General features: G+C 44.7%; 1 protein-coding gene across 1 annotated transcript; it reads left to right on the top strand.

The window, feature by feature from the left end:
* Window positions 1–560: 560 nt before the first annotated feature.
* ANKRD63 (ankyrin repeat domain 63) lies at window positions 561–10,186 on the top strand. Its single transcript, XM_073610509.1, has one exon. It carries the CDS (start codon window positions 694–696, stop codon window positions 1,630–1,632), a length of 939 nt encoding a protein of 312 aa, XP_073466610.1. The 5' UTR covers window positions 561–693; the 3' UTR covers window positions 1,633–10,186.
* The last annotated feature ends 13,717 nt before the right edge of the window (window positions 10,187–23,903 follow it).

Below are 23,903 nucleotides of genomic sequence, written 5' to 3'. Positions count from 1 at the left end.
GAGGGTGAGAAGGTAGAGAAGAGAGGAGTAAGGGAGAAGAGAAAGAGGACAGAGAGAAGAGGGGGAGATGAGATGAGAAGAGAGAAAAGAGAAGATAGAGAGGACAGAGAGAAGAGGGGGAGAGAAAGAGAAGACACAGAGAAAGGAGGATGGAAATAAAGAGAAGACAGAAGAAAAGATAGCAGAGAGAAGAGAGGGAAGGGGCTAAACGGTGTATATTTTATATGAGCAGAGAGAGGTCAGTGCATAGGCAAGCACACTGGGTGTGCCAGGTGTGCCTTGGCACACCCTAATAACCCTGTGTGGCACAGTTTAACCAAAACCCCCTAACTGGCTCCCAAAAAATGAAAAAATAAAATAATAAAAATAAAAACTCCTAACACCATCAGTATGAAAAAATAAAATAATAAAAATAAAAACTGCTGACACCATCAGTATGTATACACACATATAATGCACACCTATGGGTCGGTGTATGAGCAGATCTGTCCCATTCTCCGGTGTCAGTCCTCGGTTGATCCCGGCACGCCCTGCTGTCATTGCCCCCCCCCCCCTCCTCCCTCCCGGTGGTGTCCCCCCTCTGACACCGGAGGGAGTCTCCCCGGCCAGCAGCATCACGGCTGCCGTCACCATGGAGACCAGGGCGGTATAAATGCCGGTGTTCCCGGAGATCTCGCACACACCTCGCTCAGCATGCTCCGGCCCCGGGATCTCCGGCGTAGCTCGGGCACTCAGACATTCCTGGATGCCATGTACGGGGGGAAGGTACACCTGGCCCGCTTCGTGCTGGACGCATTGGATCGGAGGATAGTGAACACCCCCGCGGGGGAGCAGGCGCGGACCCCTCTGATGCACGCCGCGTGTCTGCGGGAAGCCGAGCTCCGGAGCCGTTTTGTCCGCCTGTTGCTGGATAAAGGCGCCGATGTGAACGGGCAGGACGAGGCGGGGAGGACGGCGCTCAGCCTGGCCTGTGAATTGGGACACCTGGACGCCGTGAAGCTGTTGGTCCAGCACAGCGCGGATCCTGAGATCGCGGACCGGGCGGGGAACCGAGCACTCATGTATGCCGCCTCCTGCGGGCACAGCGCCGAGCTCATCTTCCTTCTCCGTTCCTACAAGAGATTCGGGCTCCGACTAGATGCCACTAACCGGGCCGGGGTGTCCGCTCTGGATGCCGCCCGGGTCTCCGGACACTGGGAGTGTGAGAGAGCGCTGAGCGCACACAGCCCGGAGCCCCGCAGGGGAGGAGACGAGCTCCGCACCCCCAAACCGCGGTCCCGACAGATGCTGGAGCGCTTCGCCCGACCATTCTCACACCGCCGGGAGGACCGAGATGTCATCTTCCTCCGCTCCTCCAGCAGCTGCTCCTCCGCACCCCCCGGTACACAGGACGGCTGGAGGCAGCAGGAGGAGCTCCGAGTTCCCGAGCCCGGGATACAGAGAGCTCATAGCTGGGAAGGACCGGTCCGCGAGGGCTCACCTACCGCACCCTGCAGCCGCCTCCTCCGCCGAGTCACCTCACCTGACTTCTGCCAAGGACTGCCCGACCACACCCTGACCATGAGAAGGGACAGCATCTGCAGCCGCAGCCTGCTCATCCTTCCCAGTAACAGGCAGGCTCTGGCCCTGTGACCCTATGGGGCCCTGTGATGGCAACATTGCGCTCTTACTGTGGCCCCATGGGGACCTGTGATGGACCGACTACAGCCTCACTGTAACTTGTGATGGACAGATTTCAACCTCTCTGTGGCCCCATGGCAACCCTATGATGGACACACTACAGCCTCCTTATAACTTGTGATGGGCACACTATAGCCTCCCTTTGATGGGCACAGGACAGCCTCCATGTAACCTGTTATGGGCACACTACAGCCTCCATGAAACTTGTGATGGGCACACAACAGCCTCCTTTTGATGGTTAGACTACAGCCTCCTTGTAACTTGTGATAAGCAATTTTCACCCTTCCTGTGGCCCCATGGCGACCTATGATGAGCACGCTACAGTCTCCATTTAACTTAGGAGAAAACTACAGCCTCATTGAAACTTCTGATGGTCACACTGCAGCCACCCTGTGATGGACATACTACAGCCTCCATGTGGCCCCATAGTGACTTGTAATAGACATACTATAGCCTCCCTGTGGCCCCATAGTGACTTGTAATAGATATACTATAGCCTCCCTGTGGCCCCATAGTGACTTTCAATAGACATACTATAGCCTCCCTGTGGCCCCATAGTGACTTGTAATAGACATACTATAGCCTCCCTGTGGCCCCATAGTGACTTGTGATGGACATACTACAGACTCCCTTTGGTCCTATATTGACTTGTGATTGGCAGCCTCTACTGATGGAGGGTCAACAAACACAGATAGAGGGGGGTGCTCTCATCCAATGAGAAGTGTGTTTGGATTGTGGGGGCCCGGTCTTTTGTTGTACAGCCATAATACTCATTGGCTGCACTGATACTGCTGATGAACTGAGTGGAAGAACTGTACCAATACAAGGAGGACTGTCAGAGAATAAGTAAGAGCTGCCATTGGAGATACAGGACTGACAGTACTGGTTCTGCCATGATGCCATTAGATAAGTGACAAGGACATTAATATGTCAGTTGACAGGCAGATGCTGGGACATTACGCACTTCATGATGTTTCTTTCATCATCCAAGGGTTATTCATGGAGCTCCTGTGTAGACGGATCTCTCAGCAGGGACTGTCAGGGGGATGGTAATTATCTACACATCACCTCAATATGACCGATGAACAATGTGTTTTGTCTTAGAATATAGGTTGGTGTATAAATATTAGACTTCTTAGTCATTTTTGCAATTATCTTTGTAATATTATTTTACTAGAATTTAGTGCAAATACTTGGCTGATTTCCTAAATGCATCATTTAATAAAAGTACAAAATTAGTGAGTAGCCAATTGTAGTTGAATTCTATGAAGATGCAATATTTAGAATTGAACCATGGATCCCAAATCTGATTTCAGAAAAGTTTCAATATGTGGGTGACAGGTTCTCCCCCAAACATCTAAGGTTTTATACTCTGAGCTCACAGGATGGGTTACGTTCATCAGACTATAGATTTGGGTGTCAGGCTGAATGAAATGAAATGTGTGGCCCTGACGAGGACCTTATTTATTTATTACAGGTATTCATATAGCACTATGTACCCAGCGTATTACATATTATACAGTCAACTCAGTCTTGCAAGGAGTTTACAATCTAAAGCTGGTCATACACAGATATTTTTCATTCAGCCTATGGGGAATCTCCCATTGGGGCTATTTTATTCTGACAGCTGTCAAAATACCCAAACAGTGCCTGCATCTGATTGGATGAAGGTGCTTTTCAGCTGACAATTTTCCACCGTTTCCTTCAATTTTTCAATTAGATTCCGACAGGACTGCCCATGGAGCAAATACATCAAGATCCAGCCAAAATGTGCACCATGCATGGCCAGCTTTAGATCCCTATATCTCACATGCATACATACACATACAGGGGGCAATTGAGACAGACGCCATCTAACCTAACAGCATGTCCATGGGGTGTAGGAGGAAACCATGCAGGCACAAGGAGAACATGCAAACTCCATGCAGCTGGTGTCTTGGTTAGGATTCAAACCGATAACCCCAGTGCTCCAAGACAATGTTCTACCACAGAGCATGCATCCTCTATGCTTTTGTACCCAAAAGACTTGGCAGACTAAAGACCTATAGACTTTAGATGGTTGTGCAATGCAGACAATTTAGTTTAGATTGGATGGAGATAAGCAAAGGATAACTGAGAGCTGTCATTCTTGGGGGAGGGGGGAGGGGTGATTTATAAAATCTCCTGTTTGGATGTTGGTAACAGCAGACAATCCATGTTGTGTTCCCCCAGACGAGTCCAATCTGACTCCCCATCCCTTTCCATAGATGCTAAGTATGTTCAGTTTACTCAAGCAATAGGTGGAATGAAAAGTGCGATTATGTAATCATGGGCTTGGATGACCTTACAATTTTTTTTTTGTCAAAATAAAATATCAAAGTGTAGCAGAAAAAAATACATTGACTGCTGACATCAATACCAATATCAATGTAGTCACCATAAAGTAATACATACAGCAGTATTCCTTTAGGCCTCATGTACACTGCCGTATACAAACTGACTTTTGTTTAGGAGCAGTTGGGCATTTTTTTTCAATTGCTCCTGAACTCTCCTATGTTATCTTATCAGTTCATGTACACAGGTTCATTTATAGTTGTTTCTAGGCAGTTGCGTTTAGAGGCTTTTTTTGGAACCCAAAAAAATGCGTTCAGAAGCTGTGTTTAGAGGCATTTCAAACGCCAAACATGGCTAAACGCGGTAACTCGCATTTAGCTGCGTTTCGTTTACAGGTGTGTTTCATTTTTGGCTATTGAAAAAAAAAAAAAAAAAAATTTTTTTTTCAAAACGCTTCTAAAAGCAAAATGCAGCTAAACGCGGCAAAACTGACGTTTTAAACATGGGTTACCATCTGGCAAGGTAAATCGTTCAGGAGAGGTTGTAAAAATGTCCCGTGTACATTAAGCCTTAGGCTACAGTCACTGAGCATTTTCAGGCGTATTTTCTCATGGTTTTTTTTTTTTTTTTCAGGCAATTTTGAGCATTTTTTTGAGCAGATTTGCAAATATTATAGGCATTTTTCATTTAGGTGTTTTTTTTTGTGGCCAATAGAAACCTGTGTAAGGTGTGGAGTGATGCTAGAAAAAGGGAGAGGAGCTGTTTGAGCTAAAAACGCCTGAAAAAAATGCAAATTTCTCACTGTTTAGGCGTTTTCTATTTTGTCTATGGGGACAAAAATGCTCGAATCTGCCTGAAAAGTAGCTTATACACAGGCAACAAATCGCTCAAATGTGATCAGGGGCCATTGAAATGAATAGGCTTTTGCTCGATGAGCGTTTCTGAGCATGGAGCTGAAAAAATACTCAAGTCCGAATGGGTCTTTAAAGATAGAAGGCAGTCATTGTGATGATGCTGCTAGGGAGAGGATCTGTCATGGATCATCATATAAATGACATGAGCTGTCAATATAGAAGTTATAGAAGGTATTTATAGGACATCTGGGATTATAATATACAGTATATCAGCACATATGGATTTTGTATCATGTTTATTATCTCACAAATGTAATCCCCCCAATCCCCCTCTTCTGATCAGCTGTGAGTAAAATTCTATCATCATTTCCAACCCTTTCAATCTATAATCCTGCTAACAGCATGCAGATTTTAGGTTTTGAAAGCAGACATAAAAACCTATAACAGTACTGAAAATTCTAAACTGTGATATACTTGACAAAGCTGACAGTTAGTGAATAACATTTCTGTCAGTCTAACAGAATTCTTCCACCCCATACATTATAGGCACACCTTTACCCACAGTACACAGGGCAGTGCCAGTCTTGATTTGTTTATGGCTATTTTAATACTTAGCAAGAGAAAGCTGTCACTGTTCATAGCTGATTCTTCAAAAACCAAAACCAAATATTTTGGACCAGTGCATAAAGCAAGGTCCATAAAGACATGGATGAGCGAGTTTGGGCTGGAGGAACTTGACTGGCCTGCACAGAGTCCTGACCTCAACCCGATAGAACACCTTTGGGATGAATTAGAACAGACACTGCAAGCCAGGCCTTCTCGTCCACATCAGTGCCCGACCCCACAAATGCGCTTCTGGAAGAATGGTCAAATATTCCCATAAACACACTCCTAAACCTTGTGGACAGCCTTCCCAAAAGAGTTGAAGCTGTTATAGCTGCAAAGGGTGGGCCAACTCAATATTGAACCCTACTGACTAAGTCTGTCTGTCTGTCTGTCTGTCTGTCTGTCTGTCTGTCTGTCTGTCTATCTATCTATGCCAGTTTATAACTTTTATTACTTTAAAACTATGGTAACATAAAACTATGTTAAATACTTATCTTTCTGGGAGAAAATGCTGCTTCAAGCACCCTGCAGTGGCAAATCATTAGGTTTTAAATCTCATGACAAGCACTGAAAAGAGTGTGCACCATCATTTTCTCCAAGAAAGGTGAGGATTTCAGGCTCTCTATGAACTACTTCTTTTTGGTTCTTTCATCCCAGGAAGACTGTTAACATAGCTTTATGTTAACACTATGGGGGTCTATATATAAAATATTTACTGTGCAGATGTCCCCAGCATTCGCACAGGCATAACAAGATATTGTATTGTTTGTAATATGCTGATCTCCTATGATTGCCAGCTCCATCTAGGGGCAATAATGCAATATTTTTCTGAAAATATGGCCAGTAGATGGAGCTGAAGAACATAGGAGATAATTTTATTACATAACAATATGATGATAATTCATTCTGCCTGTGTGAATGTTGAAGATGTCCACACGGCATATTTTGTATTTTAGTATTGGTCCTTTTTAAAGTGAACCAGGGTCATTAATGATCTCGGATCAAGAGAAGAGTAACTCATTCCTGCTCACACAGCAGAGAATAATGGGGAGAATAATTGTGACATTGAGCTAGTATGCAGAATTCCAGCGTGTATTTATCTATATTATCATTTTAATCTGTGTAAATGTATTGTTCCAACATATGACAGACACCCTTATGCCTTTTGGGTGTTTCCTATATACTTGTAGGGTATTAGAAACCTCATGCCTTCTTTAAACACAAGGCCTTATTTAACAGTATAGCACAAAGAGGAATGGTGTACAGTTACTCGTTGTTATCATAGTTGGGCTCTGAAGAAGACCTGTCAGCCATATTTAATAGCTGAAATAAAAGTCCTACCCGATAGTGGCATCACAAGGTGTTTAATGGCTTTATTAGCCAAAAAGCCCTTTCTATGTCCCCTCTCTGATTTAGCTTTACTTTGATACTAGGGACCCAAGTTCCTTGACTTTATGTTGAATCCTTACCTCCAGCCACCTTCCCCATCCAGTAAGAGTACTTCACTGGCCATTAACTGTGCTCTTATTGGACAAGGGGCACATAGAGGGGCTTATGCCAAAGTCAGAGAAGTCTGACCCCAGTATCAAAGTGAAAGTAAGGGATCCATTTAAAAAGCAGTGGTATGTCCCTGCCACGGGCTATAGTGCTGCTTACAAGAAAAGGCCTGACACATTTTTACAGATGTGTGCCTTAGAATTGTACTGAGGGTTCTGCGAGTTTTGAAATTCTGGAGTTAGAGGAGGACTATTAATATTAACGAGTAAAAAAAAATGGAAGGGAGAGCCTGGTCATGTGACCTGTCAAAGTAATTTAAATGGACCTCCTTTTATCAAGTAGTTCTTTTTGCTGCATTAAGCAGGCAGAATTCTATAGGACACTGCTGGCTCTATATAATGGTCTGCATTTTATGAATGGACTGTAAAATATAGGCTGTGGTTTGAAGTAACCTTGTGAAATATAATGATATCCGCTTTCTTTTATAAATTGGCCCCTAAATCAAAAAGGCACAGAGTTGAGGTCTTTCTGGTTATTAAAGGTAATGGCATAGACCTTGTATCTACTCTTAGGGCCCATTCACACTATTGTGTGTTGTGCTGTGCAGTAATGTGCAATGTGTTATGGCCGCCCATTCATTTGAATGTGCTGTGTAACACAACCAAAAACCAGGATCATGCATTTCCTTACGCTGTGCTGCAAGGACACAGCAAAGTGCATTGGAAGCGGCACCACATTGTGCAAAATGCATGTTACTGTGAATTGTGTTAATGCAAAATCGTGAATGGGCCCTTGTGTAGGATTAGTATTTGTAAAAAGTTGAAATGGCTGCTAAGTAAACTTTGTATCTATGTACAGTAATAATATTATATTTTCAATTTGTTTTCTGTAGCGATTTCTATAATACAAACTGTTTACATTTCTTTGTGTTTTATATAATCAGGATGCCTGTTCTTCTGCTGCATATCTCCTACAGACATTGTTGATTGCAGTTCTTCAGTGAATTGTACACTTAGAACTTTTTTTTGTTTTTGGATATCTTCCTAAATGCAATTCTTATAGGAAAATATTTTATATTGATTGCACAGTTAAAAGAGAAGCATGGCCAAAGCTTTTTGGCCATACTTCTCTTGTGGGTCACAGGAATGCATTTTGCTCTCCTGTGACCCAGAGTCAGCTTATAGGGAGCTGTTGCCTGCCAACAGCTGATGTCACAGAGTCGCTCCAGGCTCTGGAAGGATCCTGACCATATTGTCGGGATCCAACCAGCTGCATGATTGACAACTGGCTCTGGCGTGTGGCTGAGAGGCAAAGGCAGCCATGCCCATGCTCGCTCCTGCCCGGCGCTCTGGTGAGTGCTGGACGAGCAGAACAAAGAGCGGTGACTAACAATCACCACTTTCTCCTCTGAGCAGACCGAGAATTGAGTGATCAGCAGTCATGTGATCACTCCTTCTCTTAGCGTCAATGAGGGACAGCTGAAGCATAGAGGTGAGTATGAAGGTTTGTTTTGGGGTCCATAAAAATTTCTTCTTTAGGCTGATCACATCCATGTAACTTAAACTGCTTCTTTCAAATAAAATTAGAATGTATTACATTTGGGCCCAATTTTGAAGGCAGAGATAAGCAAATATCCAGGAAACCTTACAACTCTGTTGTGTGTTTTATGTAATCCAATCCAGGTAGATTCCAGGAAGCTTCCACTTGTGTTATTGGGTGGGAATGATAAGCTATTTGTTACAGGATTCCGTGTTGTTCTTCCCTCTTCTTCTTATTCCAATACAGTTCCAAGTCTACACTGTATATGACAAGGATACTGGGCCTACATATTCACTTGGCTGGACCGTCAGTGTTCCCTGAACACCAGATTTCTTGCAGGGAGGTGATGTTAATGCAAAAGAAAAAAAACTCAGGTTATGTTTGTATGACATACTTTAGACAAACAAATATTAGTAACTGCCATTGTGTGCTGCCTGCCGGGTTGATTTACAAAAGGTGCAGAATTGTTCGCTTAGCAAAGTGATTTCATTATTTAGTCATTGTTTATTTAGTAGATAATTATTTAGTCACATTCACTATGTGGCTGACACCTGTGCACTTTAGGTCTGCTGTGTTAAAAAAAAAAATCTTGCTTGCTGCATCTTTTATGCTCTTTAAACAAAATACATGTTATTCAGAGTTTAAATTTAGAGTTTAAATGGTAACGCACCGAAAACTCCTGTTAGACACACCACACAGAGGTGAACCAGACCTTACTACTTTAGTAAATCAAAATCCTATGTCTAAAGCATATTCAGACTCATTTTGGATTTGTTGCAATTACAAACCAAAAGTTGTACTGGAGCATTGTTTCACTGTGAGACAGATTGGGGTGGATGTACTAAAGGCACTTTGCCCATACAGTTGCACTCATTTTCTCTAGAGCTTAGTGAATGCAGTGAAGCTTTACTTTGTAAAGAATACCCAATCAGATGCAAGGAAGTTGTAAAAAAAAAAATCAGTATTTTGTTTGCACACGATTGGATGATGTAAATCAGCAGAACTTCACCACATTCACTAAGCTCTGGGGAAAATGAGTGCAACTCTGCATAAAAACCAATCAGCTTCCAGGTTTTTTTTTCAAAGCTTAATTGAAAAAGCTTACGTTAGAAGCTGATTGGCTACCATGCACAGCTGTACCTGGATTTTGTACTCTCCAGTTTTATTTAGTAAATCTCACTGTTTTAATTGAAAAGCAGATATCTCTTTGCTTGGTGTGTATTCTACTTTCTGCCTTGTCCGGAGTTGGTAACTAATCTGTAATTTTAGTGCCAGGCTACAAGGCCAATATAAGATACAGTCAGACTGGCCACATGAGACCTGCTCCAAATGTGTTGGACTCATACAGCGAACCATAGTACAACACTCTTATTACTCCCTTAAGGTACATTAGGGTTCAATGTATGTAACCTAGTTCTGAGGAAATTCCAGGAAATTCCAACGATCTTTTTGGTGAAAAGGTGAATGTTATAATGCGTATGGTAATACAGCAATGTGTATAGATAGATATGTAATGCACCAAAACGATGTTTGTTAAAAATATATAATAACACTAAATTTGTTAACAATTAAATATATGATGCACAACATATTGTAGTGGTGCAGATGTAATAGAAGAAAATAATCACAATAATACCAACAAGTGTGTCAGTTGTCACAAATAGTAAATTGTTCAAAAATAAATGTAGCCAAGAGTTTTACATTTTATTTCTATTTTATTTTTTTTTATTTATTTATTACCCCCTTAACCTATATTGTAGTGTTTATGAAGAGCACTATTACATCTTTGGAAATCATTGTGATGTCGCTTTCTTCTGTTCAGTTGAAGGCTGATTGTATTCTTGAGATCTGAAATGTCTGTTCTTTAGAGCAGTTGTGGGTTATTTACTAAAACTAGAGAGTCCTAAAACTGGTGCAACTCTTCATTGAAACCAATCAGCTTCCAGGCTTTATTACCAAAGCTTAATTGAACAAGCTTAACTTAGAAGCTGATTGGTTACCATCAGAGGCGTAGCCTGAAGCTTGTGGGCCCCGATGCAAAAGTTGACCTGGGCCCCCCCCCCCACTACCACCCACCACTTCCACCTTGTGTGCAGATACACCCACCGCACGCCAAGATACTCAAAGTGGCTTAAGAGTTTAGAGTTCCCAGAGTTCCTCCTTACATCAGAGGGCAGGGATCACCCCTGGCAAGTCATTTGCAGAGCTCCTTTCCCATTCCAGCACATTCCCCCCCCCCCCCCCCCCACACAATACACATGGCTGAAATCGCATTCCTTTACACACAGTCTATCAGCCTTCACAGGGTGTATCTGGCTTTTATTTTGCCATTCTGACCTACGAAATCCCCTGGTCGGAACAGCAGTGTAGTTGCAGTAGGCAAATACACTCTATGCAGATCATGGCTGACTGGCTGTGTTGTAAAGGAATGTGATTTCAGCCCTGCGGAGGAGGAGCAGTATAGAGTGCTGTACTGGGAAAGAGGTGTTAGGGGCTTTGTTTTAGCAATTTCTGAAGGTTTCTCTGTCAGTGTTGGCAGGTGTTGGGGGAAGGTGTGTCTCTTCCCCAGTTGGCAGAGACGTGGGGTAAGTAGACATCCCCGGGGGGGTAAACAGAGAATCCCAGCTAGTGACTAGAAGACACTGAGCAGTGTCATACCTCATGAGTGACATCAGTCCCATCGTGGCTACAGGACGGCACTCTCCTCCTCTTGCCTCGCTGAGCTTGGTTACCATTCCATGTTGCCAGCACACAACACAGACACTTCCCCATCCAGGGCTGTTCTCACCCCATGCTCCTCTCCATTCAGTAAATGGCTCACAGCTTCTCCCCAGCCAATGAGAACAGAGGGGTGTGGACAGTGGAAGGCAATGTGGAAGCCCAGTACTGGAGCGTGGCTGTGGGGCCATAGGGCAGATCGGAGCTGGACTTTGTGGAGGATATGATAATATGCCAGGGAGGCTGCAGGGGCCCCCTGGAGTTAGGGGTGGGGTTGCTGTGTGACCCCTGCAACCCCTTATGTTATGCCCATGGTTACCATGCACAGCTGCACCAGATTCCGAGTGACCATTTTTAGAAAATCTCCCTCATTGGGTCACAATCTTCAACATGGCTCTTGCCGGCTTAGAGACTGTCGGAAGCCAGCGGTTCTTTTTTCTGTGTGCCCGCACTGAATGCTTCCCCCCCTTTCTCTTTTTGCCCTCCCTTTCTTCATTAATAAAGTATGTTACCTCTACAAATGTTTTCATGTATGTGTGTTTAGTCTAGTTTAGTTATTTTGTAGTTTAGTTTATTTTGAATTCACTTAATGGGTTGATCTTGCCAATCCCCAATCTTCCTTGTTGTAAACCAACCAGACAAAACACTGAAGTAGATCCCTGCTTGGGTGGCCAGTTGGTATCCCTCCTAACCTCGCTGCTGGGAGTGACAGGACGATGTGCCAGCTTATTTTTTTTACTTTTGGGGCAATACAGATTTTTTTTTTAAATTTTTTATTTAACGTGCGTTGGTCTCACAATGGTTGAGAACCACTGCTTTATAAAATGAGTAACTAATTAGAGGTATAACTATTTAAAAAATAAATAAAACTCACTCCACCAAAAACAAATCTTTCAGTTCTAGGTGGACACTACTGGTTCGACTCTCTGGCAGCTTCTTATAATATATCTATGGTTAGGCTTGTCAGCGGTGGATCCGTTTTCAGAGGTATTTGACAGGCAATGACATGTCACCTCCTCAGCATCTGTTTTAACCCTGTAAATGGGGGTAATTTTTGCCCCAGCAATGCTACAAACCTTTCACTGGCCTTTGCAGCTTAAGGGAGTGGTAAAACACAGTTTAACCCCCTGTTTTTACGTACCCCCCAAATGTAAATATCCCCTTATCGTTTACAGTGGTGAGATTTTCCCAACAGTGGTTTTGTCTGTCTGTTCCCACAAAGGTGTCACTGGATACAGGACACATGTGATGAAGCTTGAAGCAGTCAATGAGTAAAACCATTTTCACACAGATAATACACTATATTGTCAAAAGTATTGTGACACCTGCCTTTACACGCACATGAACTTTAATGGCATCCCAGTCTTATTTTATAGGGTTCAATATTGAGTTGGTTCACCCTTTGCAGCTCTAACCTCTTCAACTCTTTTGGGAAGGCTGTCCACAAGGTTTAGGAGTATGTCTATGGGAATGTTTGACCATTCTTCCAGGAGCGCATTTGTGAGGTCAGGCACTGATGTGGACGAGAAGGCCTGGCTTGCAGTCTCTGCTCTAATTCATCCCAAAGGTGTTCTATTGAGTTGAGGACCTTGCTTTGTGCACTGGTCCACATCATTTAGTGAAGGGGGGACTATGGTGTGGGGTTGTTTTTCAGGGGTTGGGGTTGTTCCCTTTGTTTCCGTGAAGGGAACTCTTAAGGTATCAGCATACCAAGACATTTTGGACAATTTCACGCTGCCAACTTTGTGGCAACAGTTTGGGGATGGCCCCTTCCTGTTCCAACATGAATGTGCATCAGTGCACAAAGCAAGGTTCATAAAGACATGGATGAGCGGGTTTGGGGTTGAGAAACTTGACTGGCCTGCACAGAGTCCTGACCTCAACCCTATAGAACACCTTTGGGCTGAATTAGAGGCAAGACTGTGAGACAGGCCTTATTGCCCAACATCAGTGCCTGACCTCACAAAAGGCGCTTTTGTAAGAATGGTCAAACATTCCCATAGACACACTTCTAAACCTTGTGGGCAGCTTTCCTACTCAATATTGAACCCTACGGACTAAGAATGGGATGCCATTAAAGTTCATATGCGTTCAAAGGCAGGCATCCTAATACTTTTGAAAATAAATATAGTCTATATTTATATCAGGCAGTCTATTACTTTAGTGTGTTCCTTGTAACATTCCAGATTCTCTATAGGGCACCAGTACATTAATTACTTTTAGGCCTCATGCACACTGGCAGTTTTTACAGCTGCTGTTTTTGGCGTCAGACGTTTTGTTCTACAGTCAATAAACACCCCATCATGGTACCTTTTGTGTCTGTGCACACATAGGTTGTTATCAACTGTTTTTGGCAGGGGTGTTTTTGGGCTGTAAAAAAAAAAACAAAAACAAAACAAGTGCATTCTGAGAAGAGTTTTTCGGCTGTAAAAACGCTCTAATGTTGATAAACGCTCAAAAACGTGGCTCACCTGCGTTTAACGTTTTTGATTCTATTGATTAAAAAAAAAAAAAACGCTGAAAAACGCTAAAAGAAGGCTGAATTATGTACTCTGCAAAGCTACTGGCGTTGCTATAAAGTTATTATAACCTCCAGTGTACATGAGGCCTTAATAATAATCACAGCGGGCAGAACTATCATTGGGAAACGCTGTTTTTGTAAAGAACCTTGCACATTCTATTATAGAGGTTTGGATCCAGCTGGAAGTTTTCTAGCGGCAGTGGAATGTGGATGAAATCTCCTAATCTTTCATGGACTTCCCGTCTGTGTCTGAAGGCTGCAGAGGTTTATAGAAGACAAATCATTTCTGGAGAATGTCTTCATCCAAGCAGAGGTCTGGATCAGGAAATAGGAACTGGGGACAGGCAGATTCTAAACATTCAAATCAGATAGGACCAGGGGCCTTGACAGACCATCAAAGCTTTATTAAGAAAACATTTCTGTTCAAAGTGCTTGCTATGGAAATAATAACATTTGACAGCAGAAACGCAGGAGCCTTATGCTTTCCAATAAGGCCCATCGAGACAGTAAAGCTGGAGATTAGATTTATAGTGTATTTCCACTTCAACTATAGGTTTGTTATGTGTTCCCATTCACACAGCATGCCTAAAAAAAAAAATGTTTTTAATCCTTCTTACATTTTAGATGTTTGATGGGAAAAGGTGTCTGGCTGTAAGGTTTTTTTTCAAACAATGTTAAAGTGGTTGTAAACCCTCCCTAGTGACTTTTACATAAAGGTAAGCCTAGAATAAGGTATTAGATATTTAAATAAATAAATTATATTTAAATAATTAAATAGAGATATTTCACTTATAGTTCGCCGATGATGTAATCAGCGCATGTGCTGTGAAGAAACGGACCTCCATGCTGTATCTTCCCCCAGCGTGTGCCGTTACTCACAGCTCCTGTGCGCATGCACGGGATTGACGTCACGCGGCTACGGCCAGTCAGTCAGAGAGCCGGAGTTCGCGGGCCCAGGAAGGAAGAGGGGCGAAGATGGACGTGGCCTGCACAGGGGACAGCGATGGATTCGTTTGCAGGTAAGCGTCACATAATGGGCTAGTATGCGATGTATACTAGCCCATTATGCTTTTAATTTGCAGGCTTTGCAGGGAGCAAAAAAAGTAAAACCCATCAGGGTTTACTTCCTCTTTAAGCCTCTTACACACGATCGGATTTTCGTCAGGGAATTGTGAGATGACAGGCTGTTTACCTAAAATCCAACCGTTAGTACGCTCCATCAGACAATTGTTGGATGGCAGGCTAGTAAATTTTCGGCAGACAATGGTCTGTTGTCAGATTTTCCTATCGTGTGTACACAAGCCCGTCACACAAAAGTCCAAAGTCCAAACACGCATGCTCAGAATCAATGCTTACCAAACATGACATAAGCAGAAGGTGCCCAAAGGGTGGCACTCAAGAGCTGAAATTCCATGTAGTACGTCACTACGTTTGTGTTTGTGTTTGTTGGCCGACAATTGTGTACCGTTTGTATGCAAGACTCCTGCAGACTTCTCAGTGCATCTGTCTGCTCATACGGGCAGGCAAATACAATACCAAAAGGAAAAGAGAAAACTACTAAAGTGCTCAACAGTGCCCTGGTAGTTCATTGATACTACAAGCTGACAGCCACAAAGGCTGTCGGGATGTTTAGTTTCCCATTCACAGAGGACTGTGAGCCCAGGTTCACACTAGCGAGATCTTAGGCTCGATTCACATCTATGCATGTTGCTTTTGAGCGTTTTTGGAGTTTTTTTTGTGATACTGGCCACGTTTTTGAGCAGCGTTTTTACGGCGTTTTTGCCGCGTTTTTTTTTATTTTGTTAACTTAAAAAAATAAAAAATACGCCAAAAACGCATAAAAACCGCTGTAAAAACACTGCACTTGCGTTTTTGATGCTGGTCCATTGAATTCTATTACATGCAAAACGCTGCATTTTACATGAAAAAAAGTCCCTGAACCTTTCCAAAAATGCAGAGGTACAAAAAGGCATTGATGTGAACATGTTCCATAGGAACCCATGTTAAAAAAATTCCCATGCATTTCTGCAAAATGCAAAATGCATCAAAAAACGCGCTAGTGTGAATGGAGCCTTAGACATTGCATGTGATTCGCACCCGCACTGCAGGTGCCAATTACATGCGATGTCTGTGAGATGCAAAGTACAGGGACTTTTTTTCCCCCCACACTGAAATCGGATTGCATGGGTGTTATCACCTATGTGATCCGTTTCCTGTACGAGTTCATAGTTCGCAAAGCGATCTGGAGGTGTCATTAACAATGTAATCACAGTCGTATCGGTTCGCAGAGGGCAGTGTGAACTGCCTGCGGGAGAGAGGTGGGAAGTAGCAGTGTGAACCCAGGCTTAATGAATGATGTGGCTGGGCAGGCCACGTTTTTTCACCCAGAGAAGATGCCTGCCCGCTGTCACTTGGGAGAGGCTGCATCTGCTGGAACATGTTACCCTAAATACAGGTGGAACATGTAACATGTTTGAAAAGGTGAACTTATCCTTTAACTGTGCAGCTTCACAGCTGGCTGCACACTGCGCATGCGTGAGCCGCATTGCAAATGGTCCCACAAGCCCTCTGGGACCTGTGACGTGTCAGAAGGCTATGGGCAGAGAGAAGGAGAGGAGAACGAGCGGAAGTGGGAGCGGGTACCTGTCAAAGCTAGGTACCCCCACCATAAAAAAAATTAAATCCAAATGTGGCAAAAAAGAGGGGAGGATAAGGAAGAGTCGAACTTCCCCCTTTGGGTGAAGTAACATTTTGCAAAATCTGGTGCAGCTCTGCATAGCCACCAATCAGCTTCCAGTTTTTTTTTTCCTCAAAACTTAATTGAACAAGCCGAAGATAGAAGCTGATTGGCTACCATGCACAGCTGCACCAGATTGTCCACTCTCCAGTTTTAGCAAATCACTGCCGTAGGCCATAGGCCTGATTCACACCTATGCATTTTTAGTGCTTTTTGCATTTTGCAGATTTGCACTTCAGAACGTGTTCCATAGGAAACCATGTTTAAGGCTCCATTCACACTAGCGCGTTTTTTGATGCATTTTGCATTTTGCAGAAATGCACGGGAATTTTTTAACATGGGTTCCTATGGAACATGTTCACATCAATGCCTTTTTGTTTCTCTGCATTTTTGGAAAGGGTCGGGGACTTTTTTTTCATGCAAAAAGCAGCGTTTTGCATGTAATGGATTTCAATGGACAAGCATCAAAAACGCAAGTGCACCGTTTTTGCAGCGTTTTTGATGCGTTTTTGATGCGTTTTTGCCATTTTTTTTTTTTTTTTTTAATTTTTTTAAATTTTTTTTTAGACTGTAAAAAAAAAAACTGTAAAAAAAAAAAAAAAAACGCAAAACGCAAATCGCGGCAAAAACGCCGCAAAAACACTGCTCAAAAACGTGGCAAGCATGAAAAAAAAACCTCCAAAAACGCTCAAAAGCAACATGCATAGGTGTGAATCGAGCCTAATGGACTGTAGTGCTAATCTGCAAAATGAAAAAAAGCATTAAAAATGCATAGATGTGAACCAGGCCTTAGGCTCGATTCACACCTATGCATGTTGCTTTTGAGCGTTTTTGGAGTTTTTTTTGTCATGCTTGCCACGTTTTTGAGCAGCGTTTCTGTAGCGTTTTTGTGTTTTTTTTTTTTTTTAGTTTAAAAAAAAATAAAAAAAAAAAAACGCCAAAAACGCATCAAAAACGCTGTAAAAATGCTGCAAAAACGGTGCACATGCGTTTTTGATGCTGGTCCATTGAATTGTATTACATGCAAAAGGCTGCATTTTGCATAAAGTCCCTGAACCTTTCCAAAAATGCAGAGGTACAAAAAGGCATTGATGTGAACATGTTCCATAGGAACCCATGTTAAAAAATTCCCATGCATTTCTGCAAAATGCAAAATGCATCAAAAAACGCGCTAGTGTGAATGGAGCCTAAAGGCCCTTACACACAATCAGAAAATAGAAAGTAAAACTTCGTCCGATGAACGACCTGACGATTTTCTATAGAATACCTATTCAGTTTCATAGCAAACAGTAATAGAGGCATCAAAAGAACTCCATAGAAGGGTGGATGCTGTGTCTGTCAGTGAACTCAGAGAAATGGATTTTACAGTCAGTAAAAAATCCTATTTTCTCATTCATTCATTGACAGACACAGCCTTCATAACGATAGGGACGTCCCAAAGCAGTGCCAGCATGAGGGGTGGGAGAACGAAAAATCCCAAGGCTAATACAAGAGCCAACCAGGTAACAGGAACTTCACCCAGGACACGCTGGAACCCAACCTGAATGATACCCCTTCCAGAGGGAATAGACCCTCTAACCAGCAGCCTGCAAAAAATTTGCATCCGCAGATGCCAACCCGTTCACTTCGTAGACTATTGAACATGTACACTGATGACCAGTGGTTGCTTTGCAAACCTGCACAATGGACGCATGATGACCGAAGGCCCAAGAAGCCCTAGCGCCCGAGAAGAAAGCGCTGTAACAGGAAAGGAGGCACCTGATTCTTGACAGAATAGCCCTCCATCCAGAGAAGGGTCACAGAGAAAAACAGAACACCCCTTTCTTGGCCCGTCTGCCAATACCCCTCCAGGGCAGATAAGGCAAATTTCTTGGAAAGTGCTGACCAGGGACACAAGAAAAGCAACACAATGTCCTTATTCAAATGGAAATCCAAGGACGGAACCCTGTAAAAAAAAGGTAAAGCACCAACTTAACCTGGGTAAGGTGAACAACAAGATAACACCCCCCTTTTTGACACCCTGTGAGCGGAGGTGATAGCCACCAAGAGACCACCTTCCGCCAGAGTAAGTATTGGAATCTCCCGAATATCTTGAAAGAGAGATAGAGAGGCTTCTGGAGAACTGAAATTACCAAGTGCAGATCCCACAACAGTAGAAGCACCGCACTGGTGGAAACAGCCTAACCCCTGGAAAAAAAAGGTATGCACCAGGAAGTGCGAGACCAGAAGACACTGAAGACGACCACCCAGGCTCACACCTGGGCCTTGATGGTACTCAAGGCCCATTTCTTCTATCCCCCCCCCCCATCAGCAGTGTTGGAAACCGCAGCACCTGGCTCATTACAGCCAGGCCATTAAAAACCAGCGACTCTAAAAACAGGATGGAAGAACGGTCCACGAGACAGTAGGTTCTTCCTGAGGGGCAGTTGCCAAGGAAAACATTGGCGACCAGGCGCACCCGGTCGGCATACTCAGACCACCAGGACCCAACCGGATCCAACAGAATGACCGGAATCACCGCAGCCGTGATCCTGCCAAAAAGACCCCGCAAATGCTGGAGAAAAGGAAAGGCATAGAGCAAACGTGGGTCACTAGAGCTGCCAGAAGCTCCCGTGACCTTGCCAGAAACCTTGCTACCCCTGGAAGGTGTATGCCAGAAAGGGCCGAAACGAGACGCTCTCCCCACCGCAGGATACTGGCAACAGCCAGGGCGGCCAACAGCCAATCTTGGCCCGCCCTGGCGAAGGACATAAGCCACTGCCTCGCCCGACTGGAACCATACCGGGAGCCCCCCCGAAGTCGTTCCTTCTATGTTCCAGACTAGTCTGTTCGCATGAAGCTCCAAGATATTACTCGGTAGTCCGGATTTCACCAACGTCCAACAACCCTGAGCAGAGCTCAGTCCTAGGACCTCTCCCCACCAGGACAGACTGGCATTGGTGGTCACCCTGTTCAATACAAGGGAGGAAAGTATTTACCTCATCGAAGAACCAGATAGTGAAGCCACCGGACTAGGGAAAACTCTGGTTTCCTGACTCAGCCGAATCCGATTATCCAGAGACCCTGTGTATTTGTCCCATTATGCCAGGATCTCCCCTAAGGGAGCTTGTATGGAACTATGCAAATGGAATCGCCTCAAAAAAATAGATAACATCAGACCCACCCCCACATGCAGATCCGCAGAGGAGCCCACCTGCCAGATAGTAAATGAAAAAAAAACGCAGCATGCAACTTTCGGAGTATTGTCTGGGAGAAGAAACACGCTGGCCAGAGCTGAAGCCCGGGTCAGACTCAGATAATCCAACGTGCTGGCAGAACCAAGCAGACATCCGACAGTATAGCCTTCAACTGAAATCATTCAAGGTTTGTATAAGAATTACAGTGCTCCTTGGAGTAGTCGAGGAGTCGGGAAGATCGTCCAGGCAGCCCAGGTTTTAAAACCCCCATCAACGTAACCACGCCAGATCCGGGGCGAACACCTCGTGAACACCCGAGGAGCAGTGGCAACACCACACACTCATAATGCTCCGCACCCACAGCAAAAAAAACGAAGTGCTGGAGATCGACACATAGCAGAATGCATAAGTAGCATTCGTGGTGTCGATAGAAATCAGAAAGACCCCATGACGAAGGAGTGCCAATGCTGTGCGGACGGACTCCATGCTGAACTACTGTACCCCCATAAGGCATGTACCATGCTCTCCATCCTGTAGACTGAACAGGTTTGAATAAAACCTCAGAAACCATTCTCAGCATGGGAACATCATCTACAGCGATAGGGCTTGCACAGCCCCCTGTGGAGAACAGCCAGCAGTCTGGCGACAAACCCCTTGGAAGCAAAAACTCTTTTGAGGAACACAGCCGGAAAACTATCTTGTAACCGAAGAAGATCAAGACGCAACATGCTGCCATTCAGGGTCACCCCCCAAAATACATATCTCAGCCCCCTGAGGAAACAGAGAGCTCAGCAACCTGGGTAACCGTGGCCAAGCGACCTAGCGGACGACTGCAGCACCTGGACCAACAGTTCCTCCAATGCAGCAAAGACAGGGGGACTCTGCTCCCCTCCAGACATGTCAGCTGGACCTTTTAGAAGCCAGAGTTTCCTCTATTGGACCCATGGTTGCCTTGAGCAGCCTAGAGACAGGGAGGTCCACTACTGGTGGAACAGTCCACTACTGAAGGAGGGACTCCCCAAGGGGGTACCTTACAGCAAGTGTTCTTGGAAACACCAAAGACACTTTGGAAACTCCCAGTCCTCATGAACAAATTTGTCAGAATAATGCCGTACACACGGGCGGACTTTTCGACCAGACTGGTCCGACGGAACAAATCCGTCGGACAATCAGACCATGTGTGGGCTTCATCGGACCTGCAGCAGACTTTTTCGGTCGAAAATCAGATGGACTTTAGATTTAAAACATGTTTCTAATCTTTCTGATGGATTCGAGTCCAGTCGAAAAATCCGTTCATCTCTATGCTAGTCCGACGGACGAAAACAGACGCTAGGGCAGCTATTGGCTACTGGCTATGAACTTCCTTATTTTAGTCCGGTCGTACGTCATCACGTACGAATCCGTCGGATTTTGGTGTGATCGTGTGTAAGCAAGTCCATTCGTTCAAAAGTCCGTCGGAAGTCCGTCGAAAGTCTGTCGGATCTTTGATGCCGAAAAGTCCGCTCGTGTGTACACGGCATAAGAGGGAAAAGGGAACGCGTTTACCGCGCAAAACCATTTATCCAAAGGGATACTGGCTCTCCGCCAAAGCCACCACTGCACCATCTTGAAAAGGTTCCCACACAGACAATAAGTGCGAAAACCAGCGCCCCTCGACCGAGGCCCCGCACAGAAAGCACAGACTGAAGCCCTTTCACAGCACCGGGGCCCCTCACAGGGGCACAAACCTAGGTCCCCTCACAGGGGAGACAGACCCGGGGGCCCCCCACAGAGGACACAGATCCGGGGGCCCCCCACAGGTGACACACACCCAGGGGCCCCTCACAGGGGGGCATTGACCAGGCCCCTCTCCCAGGGGCACAAACCATGGCCCCTCATAGGGGCCTAAACTGTGGCCCGCAGCACCACCCCTCAGGAAAGGGGAGCCGTCACAAGCCGCGGGCTAAAATTTTGGACGAACGCAGTAGGCCGCAAAAGCTGCGGCCTAAATATCTGGCTGCCTGCCGCGAGCATGCGGCCCGCAGGAGGCCACAAAAGCCACGGGCTAAATTTTTTGACGCCTGTGGCCCGTGGGGGGACCGCGGTAGGCAGCAAAAGCCGCGGCCTAAATATCTGGCCGACCGCCGCGAGCACACGGCCCGCTGGAGGCCGCAAAAGCCATGGGCTATATTTTTGGATGCCCGTGGCTCGCAGGGGGACTGCGGTAGGCCTCAGGCTAAATTTCTGGATGCCCGCCGTTGGCCCACAGCCCTCGGGGGGGACTGGGCCGACGCTGAGCCCTGGATGGACCCGCCGGCTGAGAGTGGGGGGACCGCCGGTAGGCCGCAAATTCGCGGCCTAGATTTTTTACCGATCCCAGCCGGCAAACCGCAATCCACGCCTAAAGTAGCCCCAGGACCCCCGATAGCCCTCCTCCCAGGTTTCACCACCAGATACCCCCCAATACAAAAACCCGAGGGTGAAAAAAAAGGGGCCGTGTGTCCCAAACAGTCCCTCGGCCAGAAGCCTGGGCCTTACCCGGGGAGGGGGGGTGGGGAGAGAGAGAGAAAGAGGGGAACCCCGGAGGGACCGACCACCCCAGGGAGTACCCGTGCCCCCCACCCCTCCGGGGAAGGAGAGGTGGGGGGCCCCTTACTTACCTTTGGATCTATATATCCAGTCCGTCGCCCAGCCCGGCAGTTGATTGTAGATCTCGCTGGAAAAAAATCCAGAAAAAAAAGAAAATAAACAAAACATTCCCAGAACCAGAAATCCCAGCAGGAAACCAGATCCTTACTCCTGACTAGGTAGGAAAAAACTGAATACCTAGAGCAGGGAGGGGGTTATATACAGATGCTCGTTTGCTTTTTTGTTCTGCCTGGTCCTACTCCTAATAGAGGCGATATAACCCTATCGTTATGAAGGCTGTGTCTGTCAATGAACGAATGAGGAAAAATTGATTCAAGTATGTAATCTTAAAGCAAAAAAGTGCCTTCTATTGCTCTCAGCCTCCTTCAAATTCCTTTTTTTTTTTTGGTACTGTTATCTGACTTCCTGTTAGAGGGTATCTACATTCGTTCTCCATGGTCCTACTGTATGTAATAATAAAGCCTAAATAAAGCCTACCCTCTCTTGCTCATTCTCAAGATGGTCTGTGGACTGTGGGATTTGTAGTGTGCATAGAGTAGTGCACATGGCTGCAACTAATGTGCACGTTTCAACCAAATTGAAGTGAGGGGGAAATGGGGAGGTTTGGAGCTTGCAGAGGATGTTATAAGGAGGCAGAAACACACAGCAAGCAATAATTGCATGATCAAGAGATTACAGGGCCATCAAGTTAGTGGATGCGTATTAAATATTTTTGGAGACTAACAAGATTTGTTAGTGTGACTGTCACTGAAACACCTGACATCCTTCAATTGAAAAATCAAAAGGAGCTGGGCAGAAAATTGTCCAAGAGCTGTTTGGGTATTTTGAAAGCAGCTGGGGCCGACAGTAAAAATATAATGAACACAGATGGCGATTCATCCACCCATGCTGTATAGATTTATAGAGATTCATCCACTCCTTGGATGGAGGAATCAGTTAGATATACTGTTTGTGTTTGCTCCCCATCCTCCTACCAGCACACTACTTGTACTGCAGCACAACATATTGGCTACTTGTGCTGCTTTTCACTTCCCCATCTAACCTCTGCTGTATAGGGACTGTAAGTGGCTGATACGAAGTCAAAAGTAGGTTTTTGGACTGTTGGCATTAAAAAAAAAAATAAAAAATTAAAGATTTTAGATTACAGGCCCATTTAGGAAAGCATGGGCAGAGGAGCAGACCACATTCTTCTATAGCTTTAGGAATATCACGATTCTCTCTTCCTTTCCGTTTATAATGCAGAGAGAAGTAGATGTGAAGACATCGATAAAAATGACCCAATTTTCCCACAATCTTCTGATTAGCATCCATACGCACAGAGATCAATGATCTCTAGAAGAGTCCCAGTCTACTGTGTGAATTATACATTTATCTATTTTATTTTAAAAGAAAAGATTATTTGTCCAATATATAGGACACAGCAGGACAGTCTCAATTGTCAGGGAATAAAGTCCTCAAATTTTTAAATTTCTCTAATCAAAATAGATTACAAAGTTGTTAGGCGTTTTGTTTTTATATATATTTTTAACGTTTGTCATGTAGCAACAGAAGACAGGGCGGGTTTCTTTCTCTTAAAGAAAAATGCCATTCTGGACATCTATTATTGGTATACACAATGCCATTGGGGTCAATTC

Source organism: Aquarana catesbeiana, linkage group LG13, assembly GCF_042186555.1.
Source record: "Aquarana catesbeiana isolate 2022-GZ linkage group LG13, ASM4218655v1, whole genome shotgun sequence".
In the NCBI taxonomy this organism is placed as follows: Eukaryota; Metazoa; Chordata; class Amphibia; order Anura; family Ranidae; genus Aquarana; species Aquarana catesbeiana.
Note: the sequence above shows the minus strand (reverse complement) of the source record. Positions and strands in the feature narration are given on the sequence as shown.

Excerpts from the sequence above, each read along its gene's own strand:
- ANKRD63 (XM_073610509.1), top strand. The coding sequence starts at position 694 with ATGCTCCGGCCCCGGGATCTCCGGCGTAGCTCGGGCACTCAGACATTC.